Source organism: Petaurus breviceps, unplaced genomic scaffold, assembly GCF_028583685.1.
Source record: "Petaurus breviceps papuanus isolate PSGF00001 unplaced genomic scaffold, PetGlider_PUasm1.0 178, whole genome shotgun sequence".
Taxonomy (NCBI): domain Eukaryota; kingdom Metazoa; phylum Chordata; class Mammalia; order Diprotodontia; family Petauridae; genus Petaurus; species Petaurus breviceps.
This window is the reverse complement of record NW_027185777.1, coordinates 35604526-35628895: the sequence shown is the minus strand read 5'-3', so window position 1 is coordinate 35628895 and position 24370 is coordinate 35604526. Positions and strand designations below refer to the sequence as shown.

Below are 24370 nucleotides of genomic sequence, written 5' to 3'. Positions count from 1 at the left end.
TAACCTCACCAGATAACTACCACAATGATGAAGATAACTAACTGATCATCCAGACATCCTGGAGAATGAAGTTAATTGGACTTTGGGAAGCATTGCTAACCACAAGGTTAGTGGAGGTGATGGAATTCCAGCAGAACTATTTAAAATACTAAAAGATGATGCTATTAAGATGTGTTTCTCAGTCATTCAGCAAATTTGGAAAACTCAACAGTGGCAACTGATTTGGGAAAGATTCATTTCTGTCCCATTTCTAAAAAGGGGGCAATGCCAGGAAGGTTCAAATTACCAAAGAATTACACTCATTTCACATGCCAGCAAGATTATACTTAAGATTCTGCAAGCTAACCTTCAGCAATATATGAACTGAGAATTACCAGAAGAGCAAGCTGGTTTTTGAAGCAACAGGAACTAGAGACCCAATTGCCAACATTCACTGGATTATGGAGAAAGCTGGAGAGTTCCAGAAAAACATCTATTTCCTGCTTCATCAGTTACGCTAAAGCCTTTGACTGTGTGGATCACAGCAAAATATGGCAAGTCCTTAAAGAGATAAAGAGTACCAGATCATTTTACTTGTCTCCTGTGGAGCCTGTATATGAGCCAAGACAACAGTTGTACCAAACATGGAACACCTGATTGGTTTAAGATTGGAAAAGGAGTACAATGAGGCTGTATGTTGCTACCGTTTTTATTTAGCTTATATGCAGAGTACATCATGCAGATTTCCAGGCTGGATGAGTCAAAAGCTGGAATTAAGGTTGCTGGGAGAAGTATCAACAGTCTGAGACATAGACAATACTATGATGATAGCAGAAAGTGAAGGCAAATTAAGAAACCTCTTGATGAGAGTGAAAGAGGAATGAGTAAAAGGTGACTTGAAGCTTAACATTTAAAAAAAAAACAACCCTAAGATCTTGGTAACCAGTCCCATCACTTTCTGGCAAATAGAGGGAGAAGAAATCAAAACTGGGTCAGATTTTATATTCTTGAGGTCTAAGATCAGTGCAGATGGCAACTGAAGCCATGGAATTAAAAAATGTTTCCTCCTTGAAGGGAAAGCCATGGCATATCTGGACTGCTTACTAAAAAGTAGAAACATCACCTTGCTGACAAAGGTCTGTATAGTCAAAACTATGATTTTTCTAGTAGCAGTATATGGCTGTGAGAGTTGGATTGTAAGGAAAGCTGAGCACCACGGAATCAACACTTTCAAATTATGGTTCTGGAAAAGACATTTGCAAGTCATTTGAACAGCAAGGAGGTCAAATCAATCACTATTTAACAAAATTCATTCAGTTGCTTCCCTTGAAGGTCAAGTACTAAAGCTGAAGATTAAATTTTGGCCAAATAATGAGAAGACTGGACTCATTGGAAAAGAGCCTGATGTTGGGAAAGATTGAAGGCAAAAGGAAAATTGGGTGACAAAGGATGAGATGAATAGATAGTATCATGGAAACAGCAAACATGAACTTGGACAGACAGGGATAATGGAGGATAAAAGGGCCTAGAGTACTTTGATCAATAGAATCGTGAAGTCATATACAATGGAATGACTGAACAACACACAGGGCACAAGACACCCATTAATTGATACTTAATTGGTCCCACTTAATTAAATTGGGGGGGGAGAGGCAATTGGGGTTAAGTGACTTACCCAAAGTCACAAGGCTAGTTTTTGTGTTAAGTGTCTAAGGCCATATTTGAACTCAGGTCCTCCTGACTCCAGGGCCGGTGTTCTATTCACTGTGTCACCCAGCTGCCCCACTTCATTAATATTTTATTGAATTCCCATTAACTGTATATATTTTGGACTTTCCTTATATTCACATCTCCATCCATATTAGCCCTTTCACTCCTCCCTATTCCTTACCTTCATTTTTTCTCACTTTCTTTTGTGCCAGCTGAAGCCCCTACTTCTTTCTAGATCTTACTTTACCTGAATTTCTCCTGGAGACCTCAATCCCAGTGAACTTTTGATATTTTTTTTCTTTCATGCCACTGTTCTTTTCGTAAACACAAACACTTGGTAAGGTGGAAGAGTTGGCATAGACTTTGTTCCCTCTTGTCAGTTAAAGAAGCTCCTTCTGCTGACATCTCTTTTTAACCTTTTTTCCCTTGAGGTTCTGTATCTACCAATCTCTATCATCACATATAGATGGTTATTGCTGTAATCTGTCAGTTTTAGTGTTGTTCCCATTCCTTTCTCATGAAGTTCAATAAATGGATCACAGCCTTCCCTCCCCTTCCCCCTTAACCCTGCTCTCATACTTAGAGAACATTATATTTCTTGATAACCCATTACATTAACCTCTTTTGTAGGTGTGACCTGAATCTTCATTATGCTGTATGTAGCAAGATTTCACCATTAGCTTAAACAGTCACCTTTCTGTTTTTAAACTCTAAGCTTTCCCTAGCTAATCATTTCTTCTCCTTTTATAACCCATACTTCATTCTTCCTAAATTATTTTGTGCTCAGCGTAATCTCTAGGCTCACCAACCTTCCTTCTGCTCCATCTTTAGCCTCCCTTTATTTATATTGTTGAATTTGTAGTTTATCAGTTTAATTCTGCCCTGTCCTTCATACTTGCATTCCTTGTCCCACTGCCATTAATAATGCTAGTTTTTAAGGCCTACTCACCCCTATAGTCTGTCTACCTTTTCAACTCTTAACTTTCATGTTTTTAAATATTGCTCTGTCATGCAACTGTTATACCAGCTGACTCTGTTACAGATTAATTTTAACTGATGTCAACTGGGCCATCACTGTTGTAAAGAAATCCATATTGACTCACTTTCACATCAGTACCATCTCTACCCTTCCCATCTCTAAATTCAGTTCAATTGACCAAATATCTATGAAGCATTTATAATACAGAAGGCAAGTAAGAGCAAGGACCTGATAGGACATTAGTATCTGTGGGAAATTTCTCTTTGATTTGGACTGTGCACTGGAACTCCTCCAATGAATAATTTTGGCAATCATACATCTCATCTCCCTGTATATCTCATTAGATGTTAGTGGATCAGTGGGTTGTCAGAAAACGTTCTTGTATAATTTTGATATGTTCATGGGAGGTAACGAAGAAGAGCCTTTAAGGTGAAGTTTTGCTTTACCTGATCAAATTTATTATTTTTTTTTAAATAGCAGGCACAAACTCAGTAATATATTGTAAACTTCAGTCATTTATGTGAGGGTAAAGAGGTGGTAGGACAGTTAGGTGGAGAAGTAGATAGATTACTGAGCCTGAAGTCAAGAAGATTCTTCTTCATGAGTTCAATACTTAGTAGCTGTGTGACCCTAGGCAAACTACTTAACCTTGTTTGCCTTATTTCCTCATCTATAAAATGAGAAGGAAATGGCATAATACTCCAGTACCTTTGCCAAGAAAACCCCAAATGGGGTCATGAACAGTTAGACATGACTGAAAGGTTCATCCCAAGTACAAATTACTTCAAGAAATTTTTCTGGTTCCTCCTAGTTGAGAGTGCACCTGTACTCCAAACTCAGAACATGTATATATTTTGTGTATGTACTGTATGTGCTGACCTGTCACCCTGCTATCTTTCCTCTCCAATCTACCCCCACCTCAGTAGAATGTAAGTTCTTTGAAGGTAGGGATTGTGTCAATTTTGTGTTTATATTCCTATCATCTAGTACACTGACATTGTACATGACTTACAAGATGCTTTTAGGCAATTTACTAGTTGCTGATGTTATCTTGATTACTTTTGGGGGGGCGCTGTAAAATCTGAGATTTTTAATAAATTTCTTTAATATATTCCTCTTCTTTAGGTATCATTCTCAAGATTTTGTCACTTCTATCACAGACCTTTGTATATTTGCTGTATTATAGCCATTTATTCTGTTTTTGTTTTCTTTACTAAATCATTTCCACTTCATAAGCACATCTGAGGCTGACGTTAGAGTCTAAAAATCTTGATCAATTGATCTATCTATATTTATACATACTTGTCATTGCCCGCACTAGAATGGAACCTCATTACCAGTAGGGATTATTTAATTTTTTGTTCTTGTATCCTCAGTATATCACCCATTTATTATGTAGGTCCTTAATAAATACATATTGACTAGTTAATATGATCACAAAAGAATATACATAATCATGTGGAGAGAGAGGTAACTTGAACAGTTCATTAATAGAATTTGAAGAAGGCCCCCAGCACTTTGAGTGTACCTGCAATAATAAACTTAATGGGGGGACATGAACAAGAGTCCCACAAAGTTCAGTTTCTTAAAATTGTAACTTCTTTAATACCTTAACAAATATGACATCCACATTTTTTAAATTAAATTTTATGTTTATTTTTAGTTTATGTCATTCATTTCCACAAGATTTTGAATTACAGATTTTCTTCCTGTCTTTCCCCTACCCACCACCCCAAAACAGCGATCTCACTGTATACCCCCTCCCCCAATCTTCTCTCTCCTATATCCTCCCCCATTCCCCCTCTGACTTTCCAGTAGGGCAAGATCGATCTCTATACCCCAGTGCCTGTATATCTTATTTCCCAGTTGCAAGTAAAAAAAATAATAATAACATACACATCAAAAAAAAATTTATTTTAAAACTTTGAATTCCAGATTCTTTCCCTTCCTCCCTCATCACCCACACTTACTGGGAAGATAGACAATTCAATATACGTTGTACACATGTAGCTACACAAAACATTTCCATAGTGGATTAATCACTTAACCTCTCAGCGCCTCAAGTGCAGGACCTAATCACATAAAGAGACACTGGTAAGAACAATGCATTAAAATAATCTTTAAAATGTCTTAAGAGAATTAGAAAGAGAGAAATTTCCTACAAGTGACCTTTACGAGATCATGCCAAAATCAGACTACATGAGGAGCCCAGCTTCTAACCAGAGTATCAAACTCAAATTAAAAACAAGAGTCATTCAAAAGGACTTAAAGATCAAAAGGATCCCTGTGGCCAGTGGATAGACTTAGAAAACTATATATTAATACTCTGTATGTTCAACTGTAGTTTTATTTAAATATTTCCCAATTATATTCTAATTAGGCTCCAGAGGATTGTGTTTTGACATCTCTGGTACCCAAGCCTTGAAAGAGGTTGGAGGGAAAGGGTTGGAGAAACTGCATAGTGCTGAAAAGCAGGGTTCCTGCAAAGTGTTAGGATTCTAGAAGTGAGCTTTATTGCAGAATCCTTGTCTCACTTTGAGTGAAAAGATCCTGGGCCCTCTCTAGTCATTCTGATGAATATTTGGCCACTGGACCCAGGCTCTGGAGGAGAAAGTGAGGCTAGTGACCTTGCACAGCCCTCCCTCACTCAAATCAAAGTCAACAGCAAGTCATGTCATCATCTCCTTGATGGCATGGTCCTCTTTGAGAACTAAGGTCAAAAACACAAGTAATCTTTTATCTTATTTTTCTTCATTCTCATTTCTCTTCCCAATTTTTCCTCCACTTCTCTTATCTGCTTCTTAAGGTCCTCTATGGCCTATAACCAGCTCGTATTTTCTTTTTTTGGTGCAGGAGTTCTGACTTCACTGTCTTCCTCCTGTTCCATGCTTTGATCCTTTTTGTCCCCACAGTAGGGGTCTAATGTTGGAATCTTCTGTTTACTTTGTTTTCTTTGCCTGATCATTTTGCCTCTCAGTTACTTGACTTTTGGGCTTTTTGCCACAGTAGGATTCTGCTACCAGAAAGGGGAGCTTCGTACCAAACGCTGGAGTTTTCTCAGCTGCTAGAGGTATTAGTTGGATGCCCTTGCTGAAGCCTCCACACACTCTGGCAAGCTGACACACTCCAGGACCTCCACCCTAGACAGCAATCCAGATCCAAGCAGGTTAAAGCAAGAGCGATTACCCCTCAGACTGGTTGCTTGGTCCCCCTACACTCTGCAGGCCAGGAGCTGAAGCTGCCATGTGGCTGCAGCTGCAGGGCTTCTTGCCCCGGGGGCAAAAACTGTCACATTCCCAACTACTAGGTCCCAAAGTCCAAAGTGCACTGACCTCTCACTTTGTCCTTCACATCTATGTTTTGATAATTCTGGAGATGGCCACAGCTGCTGGTGATCTGGAGTCACTCCGACCCACGGTTGGTCAGGCCCGCCCTGGGGCTAAAACCTCAACATGGAGCTGGGCTCAGCTCCCAGAGCTCTGCGCTGGCCTATTCCTGCCGGCCTATCGGGCTGTCCTCAGCAGGAGGTTAGTTTCTCTCTGTCATTTTGTAGGTTCTGCAGCTCCAAAGTTTGTTCAGAGTCCCCTTTTATATGAATTGGGGAAGGTCAGAGCTGTGTAGAGGTCCTGCTACTACTCTGCCATCTTGACTCCGCCCATTCCCCTTATCAGCCCCTCCCTCACTCAAATCAAAGTCAACTGCAAGTCATGGCATCATCTCCCTGATGTCATGGTTCTGTTCGAGAATGAAAGACAAACACAACAAAAACACCCTCAGTCCATAAGTATTTATTGAATGCTTACTATGTGCCAGGCACTCTGCTAGGCACACAGGATACAAAGAAAGGGAAAAACAAGGAGCTCACATGCTTAGGGGAGATACAACTGTGTATATAAGATCTTTACAGAATAGATTTAAGGTATTCTCAAAGGGTAGGTACTAGCATTTGGAGGGAGAGAGCGGGAGAACTCCTCCAACAGAGGGTAGGATTTGAGCAGAACTTTGAAGGAAGTCAGTAAAGGTGAGGAACAGCAGCTTTCTAAGTATGAGGGGGACAGATAGTGAAAAGGCAAGGGGTCCTTAATTGCTTTTCAGTTTGTGCCCAGTAAGTACATCCAAACTAAGCAATGCTAAAGGTTCACATTGTTTCTAAAGGCAAAGTAAAAACTTAAAAGAAAGAAGGCAAAAAAGCATCAGGCAAAAAGATACTCTATAAGCATTAATTAAATACTTGCAGTGTGTGAGGCACTGTGTTAGTAGTCTCTGGGGATACAAATATAATGGGTGAAGCAATCACTATTTGCAAGGATCTTTCATTCTAGGGAGGGAGACAACAGAATAAATATGAAGAAAACAAATAATAAGTAGTTAAAAACAAGGTAGTTTGAGAGGGAGATTAGGTGACTAATTCAGTTAGGTGACTTTGGACCTAGACTTAAAGGAATAAAAAAAATTCGATCAAGTGGAAGTGAGTGTGCTTTCCAACTATGGAAAATGACTGGTGCAAAGACTGAGAGGCAGGAGCTGGGAGAGTCTTGTGTGAGGAACAGAAAAGTCAGTTTGGATAGAGTACAGAGTGCCACAGGAGGGAAACAGGTGAAGGCAAGTCTGTAAAGCATTTTAAAAGTTAAACAGAGTTTGTATTTTAATCTAGACTGCATAGAGAGCCTCTAGAGTTTATTGAGTAAGAGAATATGTTTTTTTTAAGGGAATTTTTAAGGTATTATAAAAGACGTTAAAATTTTTGAGAAATTGAATATTATAAATGTACATGGGTAAATGTTCATTTTAAATCTAACATCGTCTTTTACACTTATCAAATTAAACCATTCTCAATAATTCTTTTACATCAGTATCCACAGAAGAGGTTGGAAAACATTTTAAATACACTTCTGAAATTTTATTTCTAGAGCTCTTTCTCAGGATTGGGATACTTACTTTTTAAAACTAAAATAAGATTATGGAGGAAATACAGATGACTCAATTTTATTTTTATCCCCCATTTTAGTATGAAAGGTAATACAATTGTACCTTGCTTTGTATATTTTTGTATAACTGAAAAGTTGCCTGTAAATTGTTTTTAAAATAAAAGATTTTCTGACAGTTTATAATTTCTTACATATATTTCCATGAGAAAAAATTCCTTTTTAATGTACATATCCAAAGAAAGTATCATTTTACAATACAATAATTATATTCTAACTTTGTCTTACATTTGACTGTTTCTAGCTTTAAAATAGTAGAATAAAGCATTTCAGAAAAATATGAGGAACCTGCATTTGGGATAATTATGAGTGTTTTCAGGGCTGCCTCATTTTCCCAAGGAGAGAAAAAAAAAACAAAGTTGCATTTTACCAGCATTTACTTAAATTTATGGGTCTGTGACAATCTTATTGTGAAAATCCTTCCACCAGTATTGCATCTTGCAACTTTTGTTGTTGTTCACTCATATCTGACTCTTCATGACTCCACTTGGGGTTTTCTTAGCAAAGATATTGGAGTGGTTTGCCATTTCTTTCTCAAGCTCATTTTACAGATGAAGAAACTGAAGCAAATGGGATTAAGTGACTTGCCAATAAGTGTCTGAGGCCAAATTTGAACTCAAAAAAGATGAGTCTTCTTGACTCCCCTCTACCCCTTATGCCACTTAGCTTGCCCATCTTGTAACTACTTTATGCCTTAGTAGATAAACTTTGGAACACAAGAACCGTAGAATCTCCATTGAAAGGAATCTCAGAGACCATTTGCTTCAGTTTATTCCTACAGAAGAATCCTTTTAACAGCATACCACCACATTATTGTTGATACTTTCCTGGACTTCCAAACTAAGTGGAATCCTACTACCCCTCCTACAGGGGTCCTTTCAACTTTTGCATGCTTATAATTGTTAGAAAGTTTGAATTTCCTTATTTGCCATTTCTATCCATTGCATCTCATTTTGCCCTCTGTAGCAAGTAGTACAGGCCTAACTTTTTTTCCACATGACAAATCTTCAAATATTTGAAAATTTCTTGTTCTCTCTAAGTCTCCTCTTCTCCAAGCTAAATAAATGTTCTCTGTTTCTTTAACCAAATCTCATATGATATGAACTCAGCGCCCTCCATCAACCTTACCGTCTTTTGGACAGTGTCCTTCCTAAAATGTGAGCTAAGAAACTAACAAAAATACTCAAGATGTAGTATGACAAGGTACATCATGGTTATTATTTCTTGGTAGTCCTAGTAACTGTTTCTTTTGATGCAGCCCAGAATCATATCAGCATTCTTGGTTGTCACATCACACTGTTGTCTTTAGAATAAATATTCATTTCATTTTTGACTAAATAAAATAAAAATTTCAGTATCAAGAAATGAATTAATGAGCAAATACTTTATACAACTCTATACTGTTTTAGTGAATGAATAGGGGGGAGGGGCTGGGATGAAGTCCTTAGTGTGTGCAGACCACTGTGCTAAAACTAAGGGATACAGATACAAAAACAAAGGCAGTCCCTGCCATCTTAAGGAACATAATATTCTTCCCACCCCCTTACCCCCACTTAATAATATTTTATTTTTTTCCAATTACACGTCAAGATAATTTTCAAGATTCACTTTTATAAGATTTTGATTTCCAAAATTTTCTCCTTCTTTCCTGACCTTCCTCGCCAAGACAGCAAGCAATATGATGCAGGTTATACATATATAGTTATATTAAATATATTTCCATATTAGTCATGTTGTGAAAGAAGAATTGGAACCAAAGGGAAAGACCACAAGAAAGAAAAAGCAAAAAATAATGAAAAGAAGTGAAAATAGTATGCTTTCTTCTACATTCAGACTCATAGTTCTCACATAGATGTGAGTAGCATTAGAAACATAATTTCTTTTTTTTTTTTTTTAGTCTAACTCTTTTATTTTACAAAGAAAGGAAAAGATTATCAGAGAGGTCTCCTAGAGAGCAAGTATGAGAGTAAGGATCCAAATTCAAGATCCTTTGGTTCCACATCTAGCAGTCTTTTCACTGTATTACCATAGGTTCTTATTTTCTTTTTTTTTAATGCTTTATTAACTTCTAATTTACATCATTCATTTCCTCCAGATTTTGAGTTACAAATTTTCTCCCTGTTTTTCCCCCACTCATCCCCCCCAAAACAGCAGTCCCACAGGATATCCCCACCTCCAATCTGCTCTCTCCCATATTTTCTCCCATACCCGTTTCAACTTTTCCAGTGGATCTCTGTGCCTCACTGCCGGTATATCTTTTTTTTCTTAATAACATGTAAGATGGTATTAATAATAGTATATATATATACACACACACACACACACACACACATATATATATATATATATATTTGAATATTTGATTTTAAAACTTTCAATTCCAGATTCATTCCCTTCCCCCCCCTGCCACCTCCCCACTGGGGAGACAAGCAGTTCAGCATAGGTTGTACATGTGCGGCTAATGCAAAACAATAACATAGTAGATGTATTGTAAAAGACTGACTATATTTCCCTCCCTCCTATCCCACCTCCCACTTGTTTTATTCTCTACTTTGATCCTGTCCCTTTTCAAAAGTGGGTGCTTCCAACTTCCCTCCCCCACAGCCCGCCCTCCCTTCCATCATCCCCCCTCACATCCCCTTCCCCCCCTATTCTCCTGGAGGGTGAGATCCCCTATTTAGTGTGTATTTCCCTCCCTCCTCAAGCCAGATTCAATAGGAATAAGGTTGACCCATTCCCTTTTGCCTTCCTATTCTTCCCCTCCATTGTAACCATTTTCCCTTGCCTCTTCTGTATGAGATAGTTTGCCCCACTCTGTCTCTCCCCATCTCCTCTCATTATATTCCTCTCACCTCTTAATTTCACCTTTTAAGTATCATCCCTTCCTGTTAAATTGGTCCCGTGCCCTCTATCTATGTATACCTGTAAACGTATATACACACACATTCACATATGTATTCATATGCCCGCATACCCTCATATAAAGACATATATATATATATACACACACATATATATATATGTTATATATATATATATATTTCTAATCCCTTCAACTACTGAGAAAAGTTTCATAAGTTACAATTATTGTTTTTCCATGTAGGAATGTTAATAGTTCAACTTTGGCCAGGTGGCTCAGCAAGCAAGAGCACCGGCCCCAGTGCCGGGACGACCCGGATCAAATCCGGGCCCAGACACCCAGCACCGCACCCAGAAACAACAACTGGCCGTGTAACCCCGAGCAAGCCACTCAACCCCGATTGCTTTAAACAAAAAAATAGTTCAACTTTGATAAGTTCCTTATGATTTCTTTTCCCTGTTTACCTTCTCATGCTTCTCTTGCTTCTTGTATCTGAATGTCAAATTTTCTATTCAACTCTGGTTTTTTCAGCAAGAATGCTTGAAAGTCCTGTATTCCACTGAATGACCATATTTTCCCCTGAAACATGATACTCTGTTTTGCTGGGTAGGTGACTCTTGGTTTTAATCCCAGCTCCCTTGACCTCCAGAATATCACATTCCAGGCCCTTCGATCCCTCAATGTAGAAGCTGCCAGATCCTGCGTTATCCTGATTGTGTTTCCACAATATTCAAATTGTTTCTTCCTGGCTGCTTGTAATATTCTCTCCTTAATCTGGGAATTCCGGAACCTGGCTATAATATTCCTAGGAGTTTTCTTTTTGGGATCTTTATCAGGAGGTGATCGGTGGATTCTTTCAACCTCTATTTTGCCCTCTCGTTCTAAAACATCAGGGCAGTTTTCTTTGAGAACTTCCTGGAGGATGCTTTCCAGGCTCTTACTTTGGTCATGGCTCTCAGGCAGTCCAATAATTTTTAAATTATCTCTCCTGGATCTATTTTCCAGGTCACTGGGTTTTCCCATGAGATGTTTCACATTGCCTTCTATTCTTTCATTTGTTTGGATCTGTTTAACAGCATCTTGATTTCTCATAAAGTCATTAGCTTCCATTTGCTCCAATCTAATTCTGAAGCAATGATTCTCCTCAGTGAGCTTTTGAGATTCTTTTTCCATCTGGCAAATTCGACTTTTTAAGGCATTCTTCTCCTCATTGCCTTTTTGAGCCTCCTTTGCCATTTGAGTCAGTCTGTTTTTTAAGGTATTATTTTCTTCAGTCAGGCTGTTGACTCTCATTTCATAATTTTCTTGCATTGTTCTCATTTCTCTTCCCAATTTTTCCTCCACTTCTCTTATCTGCTTCTTAAGGTCCTCTATGGCCTGTAACCAGCTTGTATTTTCCTTTGAAGCTTTTGGTGCAGGAGTTCTGACTTCACTGATTTCCTCCTGTTCCATGCCTTGCTCCTTCTTATCCCCAAAATAGGAGTGTAATGTTGGAATCTTCTGTCTGCTTTGTTTCCTTTGCCTGCTCATTTTGCCACTCAATGATTTGACTTTGGGGCTTTTTGCCACAGTAGGACTCTGCCACCAGACAGGGGAGTTTTCGACCCAAACGCTGGGGTTTTCTCAGCTAGCGGAGGTATTAGATGGTGCCCTCTCTGAGGTCTCCACATGCTCTGGCAAGCTGGACACACACCCCAGGACCTCCACCCTAGACTGCAATCCAGATCCAAGCAGGTTAAAGCAAGAGCGATTACCCCTCAGACTGGTACTTGGTCCCCCTACACTCTGCAGGCCAGGAGCTGAAGCGCCACATGGCACTGGCTGGCTGTGCTGGCGTCTCAGGGCGTTTCTCGCCCTGGGGATAAAAGCCATGCCCTCCCACTTACTGGGTCCCAAAGTCCAGACTGCACTGGCCTCTCACCTTGTCCTTCACATCTGTGTATTGATAAATCTGGAAACGGCCACAGCTACTGCTGATCTGGAGTCCCTCTGGCTGGCGGCTGGTCAGGCCCGCCCTGGGGCTAAAGCCTTGGCGTGGTGCTGGGCTCGGCTCCCAGAGCAAAGCTCTGGCCGATTCCTGCCGGCCTGCCGGGCTGTTCTCAGCGGGGGGTTAGCTTCTCTGTGTCATTTTGTGGGTTCTGCAGCTCCAAAGTTTGTTTAGAGTCCCCTTTTTACATGGATTGGGGAGGGTGGAAGCTGGAGCCGTGGGAGGGTCGTGCTTCTACTCCGCCCCCCAGAAACATAATTTCTTAATGGTAAGAGAGAGAGATATTTTGTTTTGGAAAATTATTGGGATGGCTTGTGGCACCAAAGAGTATGTGGATTCTCATACCCCTTATAGGAACAGTGACAGATTTGGTTTTATTACAGTTCCAGAACTGGAAGGAGTGAGAGAGTATGTAGGAGATGGCATGGGTGCTGATAAGGAGATAGCTCTGGGTTGAGGTAGAGGGTGGTTGAAAGCACATCCAAAATGTAGTGGGGGACTTAGGCACCCAGTAAATCTGGATAATGAGGCTCCAGTACAGGAGGTAAAGGGGATAAAAGAGTTAAGTATTCAGGGACATGGTTTTTGGTTCCATTGGCATGGTAGCTGGTGAAGAGATTTCCAGAAATTGAAATGAAGTATGGCTGGAACAGGCCTCAAGTGTAGTGGGCAACTTAAAAAACACCAATCAGAATTTTAATAAACTTAATACATAAAATTCGAATGCAGAAAATAGAGGATTTTTTGAATCATAAAAGTTTTATTTACTTTACAAATGGGTACCTAATATCACAAATTAACAATGCATCCTTTTTCTCTTTAAACCAGCACCCAAGCTGCCTCTCTTGTGCTATATGCTGTATCTGAATCTAATGCCATCCAAATTGTGCCTATTCTTCAAGACCCAGCTTCTCACTTTTTTTCTTGAAGATTTTTTATATTTATTTAATTTTTTTGTACAATTACATATAAAAACATTTTTTTTAAATTTGAGTTGCAGATTCTCTCCTTCCTCTCCCCTTTCCCTCCCCCCTCATTGAGAAGGTGAGCAGTTTGATATAGGTTATACATGTACAGTCATGCAAAACATTTCCATGTTAGTCATGTTGTGAAAGAAAACAGATAAAAAGGATCACAATTTAGTCTCATTTTTAAATAATTGGAACTTCTTTATAAATTTGATTATGTAGATCAAAACTAGAATTAAGACCTTCCTCTAAAACTTATATCACATTGTAACAATTAAGGAAAATACCTATATCCACTGTGTTGTCATGGCCTTTTGATTTAACCTTTGCAACTATTTCACAGAAAACACACAGGAGGCACTGGAGATTTCGGACTCCAGCCTCTAACAGATTCACTCTTGATCTGGTCAGACAGTCCAGAAGGGGTTAATAATCAGATTTATTCTTGTCTAGTCTTCTCAAATGATTACTGATAATGGGTGCATTAACTCCTACAGTATTTATTACCTAATCATCCTTCTTGCAAGGACCAGTGAGAAGGGGGTACAACTTACCCCTATGTCTCAATGGGGTCAATTGAGACAGGCACAACTTGTGCACCCCCCTAAATCCCCTCAAACATCAATGGGGGCTGGTTGAGGCACACACAGATTCTCCTATGGGTTCCCCATGGTTTTTCCCCCCTCACTGACCAGTGCCCACTTGCTTTGGCATCAGTTGAGCTTGATTGACTGCCAAGATTAAGCTCACAAGTTAACTAGCAATATCATCATTCTGTGCAATCATAATAAATATCAATTATGTCACCCCTGTGTCTCATGGCACAGTCTCAGTAGAACTGTCTGTCACTATGATTCCAGGAATTACTATCTAGAACCCTTGGAGCTGTTCTGGAAGTTAGTATCTAACACCTGGAAACTAGATATTGCCATGGCCATGGATCCTGACAAACTAAACTAAAAAGGATAACAAAATCCTCCTCACATACAGCATCATACCTAGATTTTTTTTTTGCACTTAATAGTATTTTTTTATAGTTTTCAACATTCATTTCTGTGAGATTTTTGAGTTCCCACTTTTTCTCTCTCCCTCCCTTTCCTCTCCTTTCCCCAAGATAGCAAACAATCTGATACAGGTTATACATGTACAGTCAACAAATAATCTGGATTACTGCCACTGGCCCCTCTGCCACCTCAGAACTGGCTTATTCCAGTAGTCTGCTGCTGGATATGCCCACTTGAGGTCTCTCCCCAATTTCAGTTCATCCTCCATTCATAAACTAGCCTCTTCCTACCTTTCCAGTCTTCTTATTCTCCAACATCTACTCTTTAATTCAATGGTGGATTGTTCCACAGATAAAACACTCTCATCTCTTGACTCAGTTATTGTCCTTTTAATTTTGCATTGAGGTCATTGTGTGTTGTTGTCCTGGTACTTTATTTCACATGTCTTGCCTTATTCTGCCCCCCCCTTTAACCAAATTCATCATTTTTTTTCAAACAGTAATATTTAATTATACCTGCATATTACAACTTTTTCACATGTAACCACAAAAAAGCCATGCAAGAATACATTAACCTTAACTTGTGTCATCTTCCTCATCATCTATGCCACATTCTCCTGGCTTCTTTCAGGAATCAGCTAAAATCCCATCTTCTACAAGAAGCATTTCCTTATCTTTTTTTTAATACATTTTTTGTATACATAGATTTGCATATTATCTCCCATATTAGAATGTGAACTCCTTTAGGGCAGGGACCATGTTTTTCCATTTCTTTTTGTCCCCAGAACAGTGCCTGGCACATAACCAAGGCTTAAGAAGCACTCGGTATTTATGATATCTGGTATGCTTAATGTGTCTGTCACATCCTACATTCTGACCAAAATTCTTTTTCCTCACTTTAATGGAATGTCATTATAATTCATTTGTACTATAAATTATGAATTTTAAAAAACATGAGTTGCTATAATTACAATTATTAATAAAATTCTTTTGGAACATGGGAGAGGGAGTGTCAAATGTATTCGAAAGGAAAGGTTGGCAAAAAGGTAGGGTCATACTGTACTCAGGAAGAAAGAAGGCAAGTAGAATATGTGAACATGTAAGACAACAGGAAGGTATGAAAAGAAAAACAGAAACAAAGTCAAAGATAAGTTTCTTATTTAGAATCTATCTTCTCTGTTTTTGAGAACTAGAGAGAGAGATATGCAGGAAAACAAGTAAAGCCATGGATGGAATAGATTGACCTTTAGTGCCACAAGGACTCCCTTCTATCTTTAGTTTTGCTATAATTTCTTGCCAGAAGGTAGGTTCTACTGGATTCCAATACTCATGTTTTCATCTTACTATATATATATATATATATATATATTTAATTTTGCAGTTTGTTTTCTTGAAAATCAACAGGCTTATTAATAGTATATTTCTTTTTTAAAATAATCAACATTCACTTATTTTCCCAAGTTATAGGATGAAGTATATGATAATCTTTTTTTTAACATATTATAAATCTTTTTTTTCTCCTAGACTTTGGGGTTTTTTTGCTTTTTGGAGGGCATTTAGGGTTGACTTGCCCAAGGTCACATTGCTAATAAGTGTTAAGTATCTGAGGCCAGATTTGAACTCAGGTCCTCCTGACTCCAGGGCCAGTGCTCTATTCACTATGCCACATAGCTGCCCCTCTTCCTAGACTTTTAAAGCTATAATCTTTTAGAATCAGACATTTTATATATATAGCATGGTTTCTAGTGCTTTTGTATTTTTTGTATTTTCTAATTTTGTGTTAATGGCTTCTGGAATAGTATAAAATAAACATTTTTAGAGAAAAAAATGTGGCAATCTTTTTGGGGGTGGAGGGGGTGTTCCTTATAAAGACTAGCAATACTCAGAGCAGGATAGCTGGTAAAGCCTTTCTATAATCTATTATTTTTTAAATAAATGTATTTTTTCATGCATTTATGATCTGTTTCTTACCCCAACCCTATCCAACAAAAACCAAAACTAAGGAAAAAGAAAAGCTTCATCATAAACATTCATAGACTAGCAAATAAATTCCCAAAATGTCTATACCTGAACATCTCTATACTTCTGTATTTTCAATTCCTCTCTCTGTTAAGAAGTGAATACTATGTTTTATCTTTAGTCTTCTGAACTCATGGTTTATCATTACATTTGTCAGAGCTAAAGATCTCTAAGGTTGCTTTTCTCTGTAATGTTGTATAAAATATTTGCTTGGTATCATTTCGATAAAGGTCTTCCCAGTTTCCTCTGAAATCTACCCTTTCATCATTTCTCATTATACAATAATATTCCATTACATTCATGTGCCATAATTTGTTTACTCATTCCCCAATACAAAGATAACCATAGTTTACAATTTGGGGCTACCATAAATATTTTTGTACATATAAGTCTTTTTCTTCTTTATTTGGGGTATACTAAGCCTAGTAGTTATTTACTTTAGTAGATTATCTACTTATGATACCTTACTCCTTGCATGAAAAAGGGTACCCTTTGGGTCTCAGAAAACAACTACAACTTAGAGATGAAAAGAGTAAGAGAAGTATTTCTTTGACCCCCTTTCCTGGATAAGGTTAGGGTTTCTTAAGAAACCCCCTTTCTTGGGGCGGCCAGGTAGCACAGCAAGTAAGAGCAATGGCTCCAGTGTCGGGATGACTTGGGGATCGAATCTGGGAACCACACCCAGAAATAACTGGCCATGTAACCTTGAGCAAGTTACTTAACCCCGACTGCTTTAAAAAAAAAAAAAAAAGAAACCCCCTTTCTTAAGGAACTTTATTGAGGAAGTTTCAACTAATTCTCAGTGTGTTACTTGTTACCTGGAGTCTGTTCTCAACAAACAGTTTTACTGATTAGATGAGGTCCTCTAGTAGTTTTTGTATTCTGAATTTTTGAAATTAAGTTAATATTTTTTAAACAATGAAAATCTGGTTTTTCTCCCTCCCACATTTTCCCCACCCCTGTAGTGCCAATGCAGTATTTACAGCACCCATGATCACGATAAAGACTGTGACTATAAATATTGCATGACATTTGATCGCAAAATATACCAGATTCTCCAGATAGAGGATAGAACTGAAGGACTTATTTAGACACCAGAAAACCAAATCCCAAAACCAGTAAGCCGATTCCATCATAGCACCAAAGATATACAGAGGCCATAATAACTCTTGAGAACCACAGCATCCTTTAGCCTTCCCACAAACCAATACAAGATCAATATTTACTCACAAAACTCTCTGTCTCTTTGCCTGAGCTCTGTCCCCCACCCTCTGGCTAGCTCTCACTACCAGCTTCCTGTGGGCTCTGCTTCCCTTCAGCAAAATTCCTCCCACCACAGGTTCCATGTGACTACATTCAACCTATTAGGGGGCAGCGTTTACTTTTAAAGCAGGGGAGGTCTTCAAACTGCCCCCAGGTCTGTTAAGGGGCAGGGAAGATATTCAAATTCCTATTCCCATTACAACCCCCCCTCACCCCTAATTGAGAAAGAAAGAAAAACAAAATGCTGTTCTCAAGCATGTATACTTGTAAGAAAGTTGTGTAAAACAAATTGACCCAGTGCCTATATCTAAAAACAAACGAATTTGTCAGTCTGCACTGATTCCATCACTTCTCAGGTGGTGAGTAGCATGTTTCATCAGGAATCTTCTGTAGTCATGGTTAGTCATTGAGTTGGTTAGAATTCTAAAGTCTTTCAAAATTGTTTGTCTTTACAATAATGTTGTTACTGTATAAATTGTTCTCTTGGTTTTACTCATTTCACTCTTTCAGTTCATAACTTCCCAGGTTTCTCTGAAATTCTCCTCTTTCTTCATTTCTTCTTGCACAGTAGTATTTCGTCACATTCATCTAACAGCTTCAACTGTTCCCCAAGTGATAGGTACCTCCTCATTTTCCAATTTTATGCTACTACAAAAAAGTCATTCAAAAGAGTTTTGTACATATGGGTCCTTTTCCTCTCTCATTGATGCCTTTTGGAATATAAACTTGCTAGTAATATCACGGGATCGTAAGGTATGGACAGTTTAAAAATGTTGGGGTCGGTTCCAAATTGGTATGACTGAACCAACTCAGTTCACATTTTCACTGGCAGTGCATTAATGAACCTGTTTTCCCTCAGCCACTCTGACATTTTTCATTTTCTTTTTTTGTCATCTTTATTTAATTTGTATTTCTTTCATTCATGATGTAGAGCATGATTTTGATATAATTATTGAGAACTTGAATTTCTTTCTCTGAAAATTCCATTTTTAAAATCCTTACATAGATTTTTCCTTCTGGATACTCTCTATCTCTTGCTTGGTCATGAAGTCTTCCCTCATACCTAAGTCTGACAGGTAATTTCTTTCTTGCTCCTCTCATTTGTTTATATCACTTTTCCTGTCTAAGTTACTGTACCTATTTTTTAGCCTTTGTTGTTACATAGTATGAGATGTTTATCTACACCTGGTTTCTGCCAGATTGCTTTCCATTTTTCCTACCACTTTTCATCAGATAGTGAAATCTTACCCCAGTAGCTGGGATCTTTGGGTTTATCAAACATTAGGATTTGGTGCCATTTTTTTTCTATATATTGTATCCCTAATCTGTTCCACTAATTAACCTATTTCTTAACAAGTACCAAATTGTTCTGATTTTTTTCATCTAGTTTGAGATCTTGTACTTCTGGGCTACCTTCTTTCCAACTTCTTTTTTTCATTATTTCCCGTAAAACTTAAGATCTTTTATGTCTTTAGATGGATTCTGTTTTGATTTTTTTTTCTACCCCTATAATCATTTGGTATGGCACTGAATGAGTAAATAGGATAGTATTGTCATTTGGCTTGGCTTACTTATGGGCAATTAATATTTCTCAGTTATTTAGAAATTGTCATTTCTGTAAAGAGTGGTATGTAGTTGTTGTAATTTAATTCTTTTGTATGTCTCGGTAAGTAGACATTCCAGTATTTAATATTTGATGTAGTTATTTTAACTGGAATCTCCATTTCTATCTCTTCCTGCTAGATTTTGTTGGTAATTGTTAGTAACATACATAAATGCTGCTGATTTATGCAAGTTTATTTTATATTCTGAAAGTTTGCTGGAGTTCATTGTTTCAGTTAATTTTTTTAGGATTCTCCAAGTAAACATATCATGTCATCAGAAAAAAAAAGTGATCATTTTGTTTCTACTTTGCCTATGCTTATTCCCGCAATTTCTTTTTATTATTTGCCATTAGCCTTTCTACCATTGCATTAGTGATAATTGACATCCTATTTTTTACCTTTCCAGAAATGTATGATTTATCCCCATTATGAATAATACTGACTCTAGAGTTTAGATATGCTTCTTGTCATATTAAGGAAAAATACATTTGTTGACTTCAGATTTTAGATATATACATCTTGTCATTAAAGAAAGATACGTTTGTTTCTATGCCTTTTAACCTTTTTGACAGGAATGGATGTAACTTGTAAAAAAAAAACTTCCTCTGTTGATATAATATGATCTTGTTTGTTCTTATTAATATAGTGATTTTGTTTATATTTTCTTAATTTTGAATTTACACTAACCTGGTCATGGTATGTCTTTTGATATATTATTATTGTACTCTCGTTGTTAAAATTTTATTTAAAACTTTTGCATCAGTGTTCATTAGGAATATTGGTCTATGTATAGTTATCTTTCTCTGTTACACATACACCAGATTTTAGGTATCAAGACCATATTTTTATCATAGAAGGAATTTGGTAGGATCCATTTTTTTTCCCAGTTCTTTCAAACAGCTTTTGTAACTTTAAAATGTATTGTTCTTTAAATGTTCAGTAGGATTAGCTTGTAAATTCATCTGGTCCTGGGTTTTTGTTTTTGTGTTTTTGCTTTGGGAGCTCACTTATGGCTTTTTTGATTACTTGAACACTTTTATTTCTTATGTCAATCAGAATATTTTATATTTTTGTAAATATTCACATCATCAAAATGATTTACCAAATAACCTCAAAGTTAGAGGAGACTTAAGAAATCATCAGGTTCAACCAGTATCCAAAGCAAGAAGCCCCTATTAATACACCAGACAAGTGATCATCCAATCATTGCTTGAAGATCCCTGGTGACCTACTAATTTCCAAAGCAGTTTGTTATACTTTTAATTATAAGAAAGTTTTCCCTTAAAGAAATTATAAATTTTCTCATTTGTAACTTCCCTGAAATATTAATTCTTCCTTCTAGAACCAAGTAGTACAAGTCTAATCTTCATTCTAGGATAGCCCTTTGAATACTTAATGACAATTGTTATACTTTCTAAATCTTTACTTCTCCAATATAAACATAATTCTTCATTTGATATAAGCTCAAGTGCCTTTTAACTTTGTGGTCATCCTCCCCTGGACAAAGCCTATTAATATCTTTAATAAAACGTGCTGTGAATTCGAGCATCGTACTCCCAAGTGTAGTTCAGTGATGGTACTCTAGTATAGCAGGATTGTTACTTCCCTAGTCCTGGAAACTATATATTCATCTAATTATACTATCCTCTGGCTCATCTATTTCTGTTTTTCTCCCAGTAATTTCATGACTTTTATCAAATGTCTTTATTAAGCTTTAAAAAAGAAGTTTTTCACCTCTGAAAGATCATGTAGTCTCATCTGTGGTTTACTGTTAACTTTTTGCCTGAAACTTTTAGGAAATTTATAAATAAGGTCAGTTGCTCTTATGTCCTTATTCTTGATTGGTTACTTCAGTATCTTCCTTAGTATTTCTGCTTCATACATACTCAAAGGCATTATCTTGTAATCACTCAAACAGAACCAGCTTTGTTGATTTTAAATGGTTAGTTTAAACTACTATGCTACATTTCCTTTGTATCGTGTACAGTTATTTCTAAAGATACTGTTCATTTTGATACATAACTACAAATTACCATTTCTAAAATTCTGCAGGTTTCAACAAATAACCTTTATTTTAAACATAGTAAATGTGTTTCAAATTGTTTCAGTTTTCCTGTTGATATCTCTTATAAAAATCTGAATATTCCATGGGGAGAAACATCATCTGTTAAATGTTTAAAACTTGTGGTAAGGAAACGGTTAGCATTGCCATCATGCCAAATTAGCAAAAAATGCACTATGACTGACATGAAAAATGTTTTGCCTCCAATGATGCTGTTTTTCTTGAATTTCCCATTTCTGTACGGTCACTCTGCTACCAATGCTTAAAACTTTAGTATCATCTTTGGCTCCTCCTATTCCTTCACCCCCTTCATCCAGTTAATTTCCTATTATTGCTATAATTATAATAAATTTATTCTTTTATCAGTCATGATGTATTGAAAGGGTCACTAGACTCTGGGTTCATGTTCTAGTCTTTAACTATCCTTCCTACCCACAAGTCAGTTACCTTCTTTTAAGTCATCTTCAGTAATCTGATTTCCATCCTTTAGAATCTCTACTATTTAATCCATCTTTTATACTGGCTCCTAGATTAATCATCCCAATGCTTATATCAGATCATATCATGGCACTGCTCCAAAATCATTTTTAGGTATCATTGGGACAAAGAGAACTAACAGTTTAATAATTTTTCTTATGTAATTTGAAATTGTTTCCCAGGTTAACTAGACTTTTCAAATTCACTTAACACCCTATTTACATCATTTTGTAAAATGACCTTGAGAAGGAAACAGCAAACCACTCCAGCATCTCTGCCAAAAAGCGTCATGAAGAATCAGACATGACTAAAAACAACTAAACAAAACAACATTTTTTGTCTACTTTGTTGACTCATTGGGTATGAGTTCAAACCTCAGGACTTTTATTTTGCATTTCTCTTGTGATTAGTTATTTGGGGCATTTTTTTCCATAACTTTTTTAAAAATATAGTTCATAGCCATTGACAACTTATGTATTAAATAATGGCCCTTGGTCTTATTTTGCTGTCCAGTAATTTTTCAGTGGTCATATATATTTATGTTAACTTTTTTATCTTGGATTTAAAATTTTTATTAGACACTTTTCAATCTAGTTCTGTTGATTTTGTTTGTACAAAACTCTTTTATCATTTACTATAATAAAAGTTGTGCTTTTTTATCTATGTCTTTATATTTTGAATTCTGCTCCTTACCATAGATGTAAAAGATGCGTACTTCCATTTTCTTGTATATATGACATGGCCTTTATGTTTAAGTTGTTTAATGAAGTGGAGCTTATTATAGTATGTGGTACATGTTATATTCAGCCAAAATACTTTAAAATTAATATTTCAGCTTATAAAACAACATTTTCAGAATTTATGAATCTGAAATTAAGAAAACTAATTTATTTAAATATGGTTCTTATGTATTTTATAGTGCTTACAATTTTGACTACTTTAAAGATAGTAGAAACTTATATAAAACAGTTATTTTCATAATTTTGTGGCTATATGTATAGGCTTTCATTAAAATAAATAATGTTCCTGTTTTGTTTTTTTTTAACTTTTGAACACTGTCTCTGTTGCTGTAATTGGCGACCCTGAAGCAGAGTTTGGAGTAAAAGAAAGTAACAATGGAGAAGAGAATGCCTATTGTAGAACTTAAACATGGTTTAAAGTATCTTACATATTAACCTAAAAGTTTCATACTAAGGCATAAACCAAATTCAACTATATTTGTTTCTGTATATAATTGTTGGATCTCCTAAAGACCTTTCCATGGCAAATACTGATTTTATATAAGAAAGGTTCATGGAGTTTGGCATGTTTAGGAATAGAAGCACTAAACTGGTTCTAGAGAAGTAAAATGGAACATAACAATATACATAGGTCATATGGAGCTAGGATAGAAATAAGGTATAAGGCAAAGAGCATTCAGCCTGCCAGGTGCAGTATTCTTTATAAAATATTTGTTTGGTGATCCCAAATTTAACTAGAACCAGAGTCTAGATACTTTAGAAACTGTACTGATTTTTCCCTAAATCAGGAATTGCCAGTCCATTTATTATAAGAGATAATGGTATACTTAATTCCATAATTCAATATATGTATGTTCTTTGTGTTTTACTGCAGCAAAAAAGTGAATAGGTCATGGCACGCTTAACAAAGAGACGACAAGCGGATACAAAAGCTATCCAGCATCTTTGGGCAGCTATTGAGATCATTCGAAACCAGAAGCAAATTGCTAACATTGACCGCATTACAAAGTAAGTAGCATTCCGTAGTAAACTTTTTAAATGAATTTTTAAAATATAGCAATCTCTTTGTGAACTCTGTAGAAAAAGATTTATTAAAATCAATATTTACAAACTTCGTTTTTATAACATAGGGATGTCACATAGACTATAATTACGATAGATCCAAAGCAAAAGCTTCTTCACGGGTCACTCTTAAGCAAAGAGGGTACCTCTCAGTATATACTCACTGGCTTGGCCCTTTTTGCATCCATCACTGTTTAGAAGAAAATGACTGTCTTCTGTCAGTATTGGAGACAGAAGATTATCACCAATAGCCAGATCCATTTTTTTTTTTCAAGGAAAATAGCAAATAGAAATTGGAGAATTTCTAAACATTAGAAAATATCAGAAAATATAAAAGGGTGAAAGAGGTCCTTCTTGGAACCAAGATGAAGGCTCAACCCAAACTAAGAGAGAAATCCCAGTCTCATTCAAAAGGAAAACCTTAAGTCTCTAGTTAACAAGAATTTATTTAGCATAAACTATGTACCAGACACTGTGCTAAATTCCTGGAATACTGAGAAAGGGAAAAATCATCCCTCCTCTCAAGGAGTTTAGTCTAGTGAGGAGGATACTTAACAATCTGGATCCATACATCTTTCTAAGAAATGTGTCTTCTCCCAAAAAGCTCTCCCATCAACTCCACCTGTCATATTGGCACATCGCATTGCCATCAGTGATCCCTTCCACCAAATT

General features: G+C 36.8%; 1 protein-coding gene across 6 annotated transcripts in view; it reads left to right on the top strand.

The window, feature by feature from the left end:
- ZMYND11 (zinc finger MYND-type containing 11) overlaps nt 1-24370 on the top strand; it is a 175763-nt gene that overhangs the window by 55377 nt on the left and 96016 nt on the right. For all 6 annotated transcript variants that reach the window (XR_011168056.1, XM_069086556.1, XM_069086555.1 and 3 more), the window contains exon 2: nt 23511-23644. Coding sequence is in view for 5 of the 6 variants with exons in the window: in XM_069086556.1 (XP_068942657.1) it covers nt 23529-23644 (116 nt within the window). In the remaining variant the exon portion in view is untranslated. The remainder of the gene's footprint in view (nt 1-23510; nt 23645-24370) is intronic.